At 36.3% G+C, this 12702-nt stretch overlaps 1 protein-coding gene across 2 annotated transcripts in view; it reads right to left on the reverse strand.

The window, feature by feature from the left end:
* Window positions 1-1542: 1542 nt before the first annotated feature.
* The window catches only part of SLC9A3 (solute carrier family 9 member A3), a 56478-nt gene continuing 45318 nt past the window's right edge, over window positions 1543-12702 (reverse strand). The window contains exons 13-17 of one of the 2 annotated variants that reach the window (XM_015619348.2): window positions 12066-12242; window positions 11409-11484; window positions 9940-10053; window positions 8339-8582; window positions 1543-6028 (exon numbers count right to left, since the gene is read on the reverse strand). In XM_015619348.2, the coding sequence (XP_015474834.1) occupies window positions 6025-6028; window positions 8339-8582; window positions 9940-10053; window positions 11409-11484; window positions 12066-12242 (615 nt within the window). In that variant the 3' untranslated portion in view covers window positions 1543-6024. Of the gene's footprint in view, window positions 6029-8334; window positions 8583-9939; window positions 10054-11408; window positions 11485-12065; window positions 12243-12702 lie in introns of those variants that run through there. The other variant, XM_015619349.3, reaches the window with a different exon arrangement.

A 12702-nucleotide genomic window follows, 5' to 3' on the forward strand; every position in this document is an offset into this window, starting at 1 on the left:
CCCCAATCTACAATGAAACTGTTAGATTATGAAACACAAAGTTCACCTTCACATACACAAAGGAGCACAGAGAGACAGTGATGGTTAGGAAACCCTTACAACCAAGTAAGAGAAACTGGGGCACTCTGATCTGGCTTCTTCCAGGGCTGACACAGGAGGACAATCAGCCTCACTGTCTGTGTGGTGAAAGCCATTGAGGTCAGTCAGGTGGATGGCATCTCTCTGTCACCTTCCAGACCAAGGAGGGTTACTGCCCTTGGGATACAACTTGGGATTCTGCAAGACATTGTATAAGATGCTTTGAATAGGAAGCAAAGACAGGGAAAGGGGGAGATTAAGGTGTTTTGAAGGTGTAGAACAGTGAGGAGATAGAGAGATAATGGTATTTAGGAGACTGGTTGCATGTGAACAAGTTGCCGGTCAGTCTGCTCGTCTGGTCATGCTCTTCAATTGGTCACTGCATTCTAGCCTGTCTTCTTATGAAAATCCATTTCTACTTCCTGGGTAAAACTCTCTCTACTCTATGCAGTAATGTTCTGAGACAGCGAGTATAGGATGATTGCAAGTTGTGCAATCACTATGTTGTTTCTTGGTACCTTACTGCACTCACTGGATGTGTGAGTTTTATGTCTTTGTTAAAACTTCTGTGATTTTTTTTTTTTCCTCACATCTCGGGGTTGTAGATCCAGGATTATTTGTGACTACATTATTTGGCATTTCTACTGCTTTTACACTGAAGGAAATGTTAGTACTAAGATGTCAGCTAAAATTGTGCATTATAGTTACCCTTTAAAAATATGTAGGTGTGGGTAGGAATAAAGCATTGGTCATTAGGCAGGTCATACAGGAGTGTTTTGCACCCCTCTACATTATCTTCCTTTGAGGTCAGTTTTACCAATTTCAGTTTTCATTGTTTCTATCGTGAGCATTCACATGCACATACTTAGCCCACATATGTTTTTTTCCCATCCTTAGCTACTCACACCTTAGCAGCACTAAACTGATCCTTCTGCTTCAGACTTTCTTCATTTCTGTTTTCAGTCATGAATACAGCTACACTGCCTTCCAGGATCCCTTTTATGCATGCACACTTCCTGAAAGTACTGCAGTATTCAGCAATGGGTCTGAAAAGCCTCTTCCCTTGTTGATAACGCTTGGAGGATCACACTTTAAAATAAACTATAAATAACTCCTAGAGCCAGTAGGGTTTTGTCTTGATCACTTAGCTTTCCTGAAACTTTGATTAAACTGGTGAAATCACTTTCTGAGACTTTGTTTCTATGTTGAATTGCCCCACTCCAGGTGCATTATAATAGTGAGGTAATAATAGTAATAATAGTGAGATGCCATATGCCATTTATGTAAAATTTAAATGATAAATAATTGTTATATCTTTATATATAACTTGACAAAATATGTGCCTTCCTGCTTGATGGATGGAAATACTGGCTTAAAAAGTCAATTGGAATTCTGTCATTGACTACAGTAGGGCTAGAACTATACAAAAAGTGTTGTAGTTGTCTGAATGAGCCTCAAGAGATCTACCAGTTTTGCTGCTTTTAATGATTTGTGGTTTATAAACAACATGAATTATCAGCAGAATTCTATTGTCTTTTATAGCTTTGATTTGGGAGCAGAAATACATACTTCTCAGAAGTCTTGAGTGCAAAGTCTTCTGAAGTGTAATAAATAAATGATTCTCTAAATCACTTGCCAAAACTGTGTGATTCCACCAAAGTGATACAATTTATTGCCAAACTTCTCATGATGATATACTATTAAAACAGTTCTATAAAGACATTAGCAGAACAACTTGACTTGTTTAAAAATATATGAAGTAAGTTGACACCTTTTGGAAGGTACACACAAGTATCTTCAAACAACAGCACTTCAAAGAGTGACAATTTAAGGCACGTGATTATTTTGCAACCTTTGTTACATAAATCTCTGACTAGACCATGTATTTGTAAAACATAATTTCGTATATTTCAATAAGTAGATTCACAGATAAGAGAGACAGAATTCATCTCAATGCAGGCAACACTTCTGGATTTAACAATGCTAGATCATAGTGCAACATAATAAACAGTTAAAAAGAACAATGGAGCAAAATATGTGGATGGAACATCAAATATTTCTTCATTTCATCTTTTTTGCAACAAGGTAGGCCATAGTTACTTGTTCAATAAATAGCAACCGTGGAATGCCCAGCTTTCCTTTTTCTGACAGAGCATGTCCAAAAAAAATTTAAAGACAGAGTTTTCAGGGAAGTAAGAACTGAACTGGCCTCACCAGAAGTGAACAAGTTGTCAACTGATCATTCCAATCTAATAAACAAGGGGAAAAAAAAAAAAAGCTGATACTTACAGCCATATCCTCAGCTGCTCTGAATTTATATTGCTGTGGTAGAAATTAATGGTGCTTGACTGATTAAATCATGCTGAAGAAGTAACCAAACACTTTCACCCACAGGTACACATATTTTGGGAAATGTGAATGTACAATGAGACAGTATGCATAAAAAGAAAAAAGTATGACAAAAGAAAAAAGTATCAATTGTTATAACCTGCTTTTTTGTATTTACCCTGGTAGACACTGGGAGCAATTTCCCTTGATAAAAAAAGGAACTATAATCCACTATTTTATAGCTATGAATACATTCTCAAATGTGGCAACTGGGGATGTGAAAGTTTTTTCATCACATTTCGAACTGAGAAATTACAGCAAACAAAACCTTGCTGTAGAATCAATTCTACTAGAAAACCTCTTCTAGGGACTTATGAGATTCAGGAATTATGCAAGATATTCCAGGGAAACATCTCTTCACTATCAAAATGGCCCATTTTATCCTTTATTTGTTCAGCTGTAGTAATACAACATATAGAAAATGCCTAAGGCCTTTAAAACAGAGGAGTAAGACCTTTGTATAGAGTCTTTCCATTTCTGTTGTTTGAAATGGTGTGATGTTCCTCTCTGTTTTATAATACTACAGCACACAGCCCCTCAAAAACATACAAGGTCCTGCTTACTTTTCAGAGATTGCTGTGTTTGTAAATATGGTGGTGTCTGTAGATTCTCTTTTCTTTAGCGTAAAAGCTTACAAAACCAATAAAAACATATCCTGTGGTTTTCAAAATTGCATACTCTTGTCTGTGCAATATTTATGTGGTGAAAACTCCCATCTGCTGATGACAATTTATTAATGTTTCCTTGAGGTAGCCTGTACAAAAAGAGATTGGTAATGGTCTAACAAGCATGCAGAAAACAGTCCACAGTGTGGTTCTCTTCCTGACTGCAGCACAGAAATTATCTCTGTATGACACCAATAAGAAATTAAAGTTTTATTTCAGAGCCCACACCTGATGAGCATCTTGCCAATTTTGGTGTTGGTACTTCAACATTATGCTGTGAGACAGAAGGGTAGATTTTGGCACATTGCACTTTACCTGTACTAACATTTAGGATCAGTCATGGTCCTGTTACATATCTATGCCAATTACTAAAATATTTGTTCTAATTATAGTATCTAGAACAGTATGAATATGCTCTACTTCATCAAAATAGTATGCTCGCATGTACTCGGTTTCACAAAACACTGTATTTACATTATTGAATTTTAACAAGACTAGCTCTGAGTGATAAAACTTTCCAGTTAGGGACACTGATTTGAATCACTGCCCAAGATGACAGCCAAATAGGCAGCTGCTTGTGGGTTGATACCAAAAGAACCACTTCTCTGAATCTAGTCTCTAGAGATGAACATTTTGTATCTGTCTAGGTTTATATATGATATTTTCCATCACATCTCTACTATTTGCACCAGCCTAAAATACAGTTTTAGCATACAGGACAAAGATAAAAAAAAGATGTGGGCATGAGTTTTCACACATTGCTCCACTCTTCTTGGGTGTCTGGGTAAATATCAATTTTGATATCTGACACAGAATTATCTCAAACCCTGTTCAGAATCTGGGTAGGTAGAGTGAAACAATCATTAATTCCTATAGATAAAGTACAATTTACCACATAAAGCCTCTGTCCAGGATTCAGTCTTAATTCAGATACTTCCCTGAAGGTGACAGCTCATTTGCAAATGGTTTACACTGATATCAAATAGAAAGTAGGAACATATTAGAATCACAGAAGTGGCTAAGAACTCTCCTATTAATGTCCTAGAACCTTTACAATTTATACCACTGAAGATTTCAAGCCAAAATTTCGGGACTGGAATCATCTAAGGCAAAATGGCCAGAGGACTATACACAGGCATGTAGTATTACACGTCTATGAGAGGTTCTCAGAGTTTTCACTTTTATTTAGTCTTCATCTGTGTTGGCTTTCACTGATGTCTCCAGCTGTCTTCAAGGTGATGTAGATCTAATTCATATGCAGTAAGTGTCTAGTGCAATCATAACTATCATTTGACAGAAAACCACAGACAAAAAAAAGGACATTCCTAATACAAGTAGGTATATACATGCACAGTAGCCAAACTGCCTCTGTACAATACTTTAAACCATCAACATCCTGAGTCTTTGTGGCACTTAAACCATGTGGCAAAATGCAGAACGCCATCTGAGAGACCACTATCCTGATCAGCTATTGAAAGTGATACATAAATTAACAGGATAATCTAACAGTATTTGGAAGGTGTCTTCCAAAGCAGCAGTAAAAATGACAAATATTTACACTTCTGTCTGAGGCTATTTAAAATAGAGCAGCTTAATTAAGAATATGAAATGAATTGCTTGTGACGGTGCAAATTAAAATTCTGAGCTAATTCTGGATCTTCTTTCATTCCTGTCCTACTGAGTTGAGGGAGTGAAGGTGAAGGAAGGAAATGGTCCTCCTGGAGTACTTGATTAAATTTCAAGATTCCAGGACTTTCCTCTCCCTGGGAAGTTTTACACAAGAGCCAACATTCCACAATTATTCAGTGACACAAATATTCAAGAGCAGGAACATATTTTTCTTTAGCTTGCACTTATAAAAGGCACTGATCCATTTCAATCATAGTATACTTAGCAGGGAAGAGGCTAACCATTGGCTTCTCCTACTTTAACTTCATAGAGCGTAAATATTTAATTCCACTACTGAAGCAGCAAATGCTGCCTATTCCTTTAAATGTATTTATGGCATAATGGCATAATAAACCATCTCCATGTAAAAAAACACAAGGATTTACCATTTGAAAAGATTCTTGGTTTAGCCCTCCAAAAATAATAGATTATTTGTAACAGTCTACATGACAAAATATCAAGGAGTCATAATTCCCCCTCACTATGCACCCTTTCATTATGAATAAGAACTTAAAAATGTAAGTGCAGCAGAAAAGCTCCAGTGTTTCTGACATCACAGTACCCCATTCCCTTTCCACCTGAAGCCATCCTAGAGCACATCCTATGAACCAATAGGTTGCTCTCAATTTTTACAAAAGCCCTTTGTTCATCTTCTTCTTTCAATTAAGTCCTGGCTCACAATTGTGTTTCCTCCTGTTCCAAGGAATGTGGAGGGACATGGCAAGATGCTGGAAGAGATGCCAGCTTCTGAAGCTTAGGGTGATGCAGAGGTTTTGGCCTGTGGAAAGAACGTCGGCTTTGTACACGTCTGGCTGCAGCAGACCTGTAGTTCCCTTCTATGTCAAGCAACATTTTCTTCTCTTGGGGCTCCTTTATGTAAGAGTCTTCCAGCCCTTCAAACATAAGCAGAGTATTTTCTTCTTGTGAATTCTCTGACTTGAAGCTAACTTCAGAACAATAACCTGAGTTTACTGTCTCTTTGTTATTCATATCTGTACCCGATTCCCAGAAGAGATCAGGTACATTTGGGTCACATGAAGCAATGTACTCAGAGACAGCAGAAAGAGATATATTCCCTCTGTTTTCCAATGAAGAATAGTTTTGTGTCCAAGGCATTTGAAGACAAGAGGGGAAGAAGTGGAGAGGATTCACTGAAACATTTCCATTTTGGTTTAGTTGATCATCTGAAGAGGAGTATTCTGTCATTTCAACATCATGGTCCATATCACCTAGAGAGCACAATTAAATAGAAATATTTGTTCTCAATTTGTGCACACTTTATCTGTTAGTATGCTGGCTACTGGGCTTTGCTTTTGGCTATTTTTATGGAAATCTTATGAAAGTGAGTGGTTTCAGATTTTTTTTTTCCTGAAGAACTCTACTCTGTATCCAATTCTGTCTTGGACAACTTGAAGTGAGTTAATTAAACTTCTTATCCTTGCTAAATGTCAGGCAAAACTTAGCTCAGTGTTTAGGGTGAACAACTGCCTGTTTCAGATAGGAGATTGAGCTGTCATCTGGCCACTAAGGTGTATTTTCATCTTGAAACAATCCTGATGCTCAGCAAGGAAATATTTTCTAAATTTTTGGAACAAATTGTACTCTTTCAATCAAATAGCAGAGGGTTTGACTTCAGGGAGTCAATCTCTTATTGACCAGAACCTATAATCAGTTTCCTGTATACATTAGGTATGTAGAGAATATTTCCACTCTTGGCTTCCAGTTTCCATTGTTATTTAAAACATTTTAATTTAAATTTTAGTATCATTCTCTTATTGGGAGAATTTTGTTAAGGAGATCATTCAGAGGACTGTTTCAGACAGTAATGAAGATGTATGCTTAGTAGGTTGGGAAATCTAACTTTGCAAAACACTTATTAAGAAACATAGCAGTCAAAAATCCAGTGATTTTGACATATCAAAGATACCTACAAATGAACTTACACATACCACTTCCTAATAAAGTGAATTATAAATAAAGCAATTAAATGGAGAAAAAGAACAAAAGCTAGCAAGAGAATGTTCTGCAGGTCATATGTCAGTATTTTGTGACAATGTTCTTAGTGGGGAAAAGAGTGAAGAGAATTTCAATGTGGGTAAGTGTTAAGGTGAAATTTTCCTTTTGGAATGCTGCTCATTGTTCACACTTTTAATCAGGATGTTGGACTGTAATTCACAGTGCTTAATCCAGTGTTTATTTTAAAACATTTAAATAAATAAACAAAGATGTATTATTAAGAAACTAAGTACTGAAACCAAACACAGATCTACAGGTTACTCCAGTAATGAAAATGATGTGCTTCCTCTAATTACGCTTGAACTAGCACATCTTCTGAAGGGACAGAAGCCAGAACAGAAGAAAAATGGAACTTCCTTTTCTATTTGTTTTCAAGTGAAATTCTTCTTATGTCAAAATTAGCAGTGTTCTCTCTTAGCCTGAGGTGTTTGTCTCAGCAATGTTTCATCAACCAGCTACAGAATACTTTCAACTTACTTTTTTTGTTGACACACAGGGGACACTAAGACATATATTTGTGACCATGGATTCCACAAAAGTGTATTCACGATGACACTGACTTTTGTGTTTCATTGCACATTCCCTGAAGTGCCCTGTGTTTTATTCAATTATTATATCTGAACTGTGGACCTGACCCACCTCGTTTGAAGCCTGACTTGATTACAAAAATAAGGTCTGATTTTAGGGTGTGGAAAATTTCCACACAGCAGAAGTTAAAGGGCAGCTGAGATATTAATTTAAATCCAGAATCAATTTAATTTTAAGCCTCTAACACATTAGAAATAACAAGTTATTTGCTGCACCAGAAAGCTAAGCCTTTTTCTAGTTTCAAAATAAGGTGTGGATTAAGATAAATTCACAGTTTAAGGATAAAGCTCTAAATGGAATTCTGCTTCTCCACAATTCTATTGTGTAATTATCCCCACAAGTAGACTCTGATGCATTTTAGTAAACATGAATAATTTTAAACCTCTTTCTTATGTAATTTAATGGTACATCAGTAGTGTCACTGAATAGTTGTATTGTAGCAGTGGGGCATTTTTGCTTCCTGGACACTGGATAAATAATCTGGACAAATGTTCACACATGACTCAAGGCTTCTTAGCAACAGAGTCAAAAAATTTTATTCTTTTTAGGGGATTCAGGTACCAGATTTATCATCTAGGACTGACTAACCAGGAAACGTGAAGCCTCTTGAAAATGTATGTCCAGTATTCTGGTACTTGGAATACTATTTTCTTGACATTTAAAATATTCAAGTGAAAACAAAGAGAAGGACCCTTATCTGCTGTAAAAGTAGCGAGACATTGGACCCCAAATAGTTGAACAGCTCTTCTGCAGAAGGAAAATAGAAGTTTTGTTAATTAAGTTGGAGGGAAATAAAAGAAGTTTAGTTGTACAGAGAAATCAGGAAAGAAAGAGATTTTCTGAAAGAAGAAAAAACAGAAAAATAAGTTTACTTGTCAGGAGCGATAGGAAGTCTGGTAAAAAAATAAAGGTGATAATATCTTTTAAAATATTACATATGTGTTGATTCTGGGAGAAAAGATCTGGGTCGGTCCTCTGGGCCATCTGCTAGCAGGAAGGAATCTGTTGATTTATTGCTGAGCCGGATTGGAGTGAGCCGTCTGAAGTTGTCTGGAGAATATGGAAGCTGCACTCGGGCCCTTTGTGATGGTACCACAGTGTCTTCACTAGATAACCATGGTGAGAACTTCATGTAGATGCTTTGGTCATCATCAGCTGAAAATACTGGGTTATCAATTCCTAAAAAAAAAAATTCACGGGTGACAAATAAAAGTAATCAAAATAATTTCTTGATAATACAGCAAAATGGTTTATATAAAAGGAGAAGGGTTGTTGGAAATAATGGGCTGATAATGCTCTGGGGTATGGATGTGGCTAAGTCAGTACACAGACCTTTACACACACATATACCTTGGTTATTGCTAGACATATATTGGATTTCAATTAAAGAGAAAAATTAGTTGTCACATCAAAAATGCAATTATATTAGGGATATATTGAGACAAAAAATAAAATCAATGAAAGAAATAATCAGTCCACAAGTGTTAAACAGGGAAAAAAAAAAAGCCACAACATAAAATAACATAAAATAACTGCAGAAAATTCAAATCAAATCCATAAAGATAAAATAAAATAAAAAAAAAAGTGAAAAAAAAGTGAAAAAAATCCCAACTTCACCACTCCATAAACAGATGAGTGTGAGGCAGCTATGGTAAGCCATGAAATGGTCAAAAGTAAGATATAGGAGACTGTTCATACAGTTGCCAAGTCTGACGAGCTTTTAGATAAGCATTTTGCATCTTGCCATGCACTCATTTCTAGGTCTCTTTATACATACTCAAACATAGAACTTGTCATCAAACAGTGTCATGCATAAAGTGCAGTTAAGGTTGTCTGCCACAAAAGTATGGACACAAGTCTTTTTCTTCTGTAGGCATTAATTACACATGAAGCAAAAAGTGTCATGCTGAAAAAATTTAAATACAGAAGTGCTGAAGAGAAATACTGAATTTTATAACTCCATAAGTCATGTGATATGGTTTCTGTTATATATTGTTATAAGCTTCCAATCTAGTGTTTTGGAGTCTTTCAGGGCTGGAAATCAAGGACATTTAGTGCTCCAGAAATGCTGCAAATCTGCCCTTTTCAGTGACTTCTATAAGCCTGTAAGGATCTGATGGGATTGTCAATATAAAAGGAGAAATCTTGCCTGAAATAAGAACAAAATTTATCACAACGAAGTTCCAATGCAAGAGGAAAAACAATTCCAGAGGACTAGTATTGACTGGTCTTGTGAGGTAAGACAATTCTAAAATCACATTTTCTGCTGCTAGAAATAATTAGTGGCTTTAAAACTGGTTTAGATAGTCATGTTCACAACTACTGTCGGTTTGAAATGTGATACTCTCCATACCTCCAGATCCAAAAATCTTTATGTTAAATTAATATTAAGAAAATGTATTTTGAGATTGAACACATAAAATCACAAAATCAAACAAAGAAAAAAAAAAAAAACAGGCTAACTCATCAGCATTTCTAGTACATTTTGTTATATTTGAGGGAAAAAAAACCCTTTGTAGATAATAGATATTTTTACCAGCTGGAGTATCTGTGAAATTTTGTTTCGTCACATTAGCCAGGAAATCAACTCCTTTGCCTAGATGCAAAGTCTCATAATCATTATTTTCTTCTGATTCAGAAAATTCCAAATCTAGGGAAAAAAAAAAAGAAAAAAAAAAGTGCAATTTCATTAGAGATTTATATCAGTTCTGTTAGAAAATGCTATTTCCTACTGGTTTGATGCTGTCATGGTTATCAAAAATACACCTTTAACAAGGATTCTCATCACTTGACACAGGTCAGCATTAGTATAATGACTACTGTCAAACCCAATGAGGTCATTGCTGCTTTTGCTGCAGTAGAATAAGTTTTGCACTAGCTGCTAAACCACTTGTTAAGACTGTCTTACAATTAAACTTTTTTGGTTTTAAGTAGATGATGACACCTCTATGCAGAGTTCTTTAATAAGACAATATTGAATGACCTACTTAGGAGTATTTGGAAAGCACTTCCCAAGTAAAGTAGTTCTAGAATATTACACTTGGGGAGCCAATCCATGCTGACCCTCTCAGTCAAACAAAAACAACACTCAGTAAATTATTCAAAGAAGATACATAAGGAAAAATATATTTGCTTGGAGCTACTGACAAAAGATAATTCCCTCTCTATTTTATTTGAGTTGTCTTTGGGATCAAGAAGTTACAGAGGGAAGAACACAAATCATAGTTCAGTGGCTTTTTACTACATTTCAGTTTTGAAGTGACACATTTTAAAATTGTATAACAAACATGTTAGCACCCATCCCATCTTGCCATGCCTGACACCAATGCCAAAAATATGGCTAAGACAGGAAAGAATTTGGGGCTTCAAGTGCAAAACCAGCTTTTGCTAGAGATTGTCCCAGGCTGGTCAGCTTCCAGTTACACTTCCAAGTCTGACCCATGTGATAGATCCATTCATGAAGGGTGGAACAGTGCTGGAATAACTCTGACTCTGTGTTCCTTCCAAAGCTACATCCTCCTTGAGTGATATCATGCTTACATAGCCTCAGCTCTGATTCAGACCCTTATAAAACAGTGGACTTTAACTCAGATAAGAATGTAATCTCAGCTACTGAATTTTATATGGCTGGTGTCTTAGGCAGACATCCTGTTGTGATGAAAAAAAGTTAGCAGATCTGTGTACCTTATCCAAACAGAAGCTGAAAGTTCATTTATATTGTAGCCACTGTATTGTTTTGTTTACAGAATATAAACGTGATATTTTTAAAATGTGGGAAAAAGGCCAACTAAAATTTTGTTTGTCATCCAGATTCCTAAAAAACCAACTTCCAAACACTGCATTTAAGCATGATACAGATCACCACTCCAAGTTATGAATTATGACTAGAAGTCCATTTTTACTATCAAATTTGCTATGGCATATCACAAAATCTTTTAGTGATGCTTTACTGGCAATGTAGCTGGTAAAATTCAGTTAATGAAAACAGTCTAAGAGTCTTTTTACCTTTTTCCTTCAAAGTAAAATCTTGTACTGGATTTTCTGAAGGAATGTTTCCATTTGGTATGACACTGCTATTTCTCTGAAAAGAAAGCAAAAAGTGACCAAAAATGCTAATGTCATCAGATAGCAATGACAGTGACACCCTTTGAAATGATGAGTCCAGCAGAATAACCCTGAAATCATTGTAATATTTGTCTGAGACTCAATATGGTTGCCACTAATTTCCCACCTACACTTGAATTGTGTACAGATAGGGTAAAAGAAAGGAAACTTTAGCCCTTTTTTGCTGTGTGTTCCCTCTCAGTTTCACACAAATTTGGTTGAATGCTCCGTGCTATAGAGCTATCCTGTTACCTCTATCCTGCAAAATGTCTCCACAGTGTAGTAGCATGATTCAGGGTCTGTTGTTTTTCAAGTGATCAGGAATCTCTCACCCAGAAGAAGAGTCCCAAAGCATAGAGAAGTGCAGAATGTGAGAAGAAGCCCCTTGAGTTACCTCCTAGTTTAATCTCTTCTTGCTTAGGTCCTCTAAATTAATGAAATTCTATAGGACAGAGATAAATGCAGGACATAGGACCTTTCAGAGTCCTCCCTACCCTTCCCACCCATTAGATTGTATAATAGATGGCTACATCTGGGTCCTGGTGAAAGTATTTTTACCCTTTTTTGGCCCCGATCTCGTTTGTGGATTTTATTGAACTTCTTGGAATGGTTTATTCCTAGTTTGGTACTCTTGAAAGATTCTAAGCGCTTCCTCATTGTCCTATGGAAAATCTCCTTGTCTTGTTTGTCATCTTCACTGTGCATGATCTCATGTCGACTGTACAGGTGTTTGTGCTGTGGCCAGGAAGGGAAGACAATATTCATTTACTTAGAAATACAGATGAAAGCCCTGAATCAGTGCATTCAATCAGTGTCACAAAAATGTAAACAACTCCATAAGAATGAACTAAAGACTAGTCTGAAGGCAATAATGAAACTCCCATTTTTCTTTTTTCTTCATGAAACAAGTCCAGGAATTTTAAGTGTGTAAGAGTGGACTGTCACTCAAAGTAAGCCCCTCCCTATAAGTGTCTGAATCACTTCAGTTGATACACTTCATTTAATCCTGATCAGAACCTTTGCTGGACACAGTTCTGCATTCCACTGGCCCCAGTGATTTCAAATGCACTAGTTCTTTTTAAAAGCCTTGTTGTTATATGAGAAATCACACAAAGAGCCTATCTTCCTCAAGGGTGCGGATTTTGCAGTGGGTTCCCTCCTTCTGAATTTCACTCGCAAGGTTTGGTTCCTATTT

The sequence above is a fragment of the Parus major genome, chromosome 2 (genome assembly GCF_001522545.3).
Source record: "Parus major isolate Abel chromosome 2, Parus_major1.1, whole genome shotgun sequence".
Taxonomy (NCBI): domain Eukaryota; kingdom Metazoa; phylum Chordata; class Aves; order Passeriformes; family Paridae; genus Parus; species Parus major.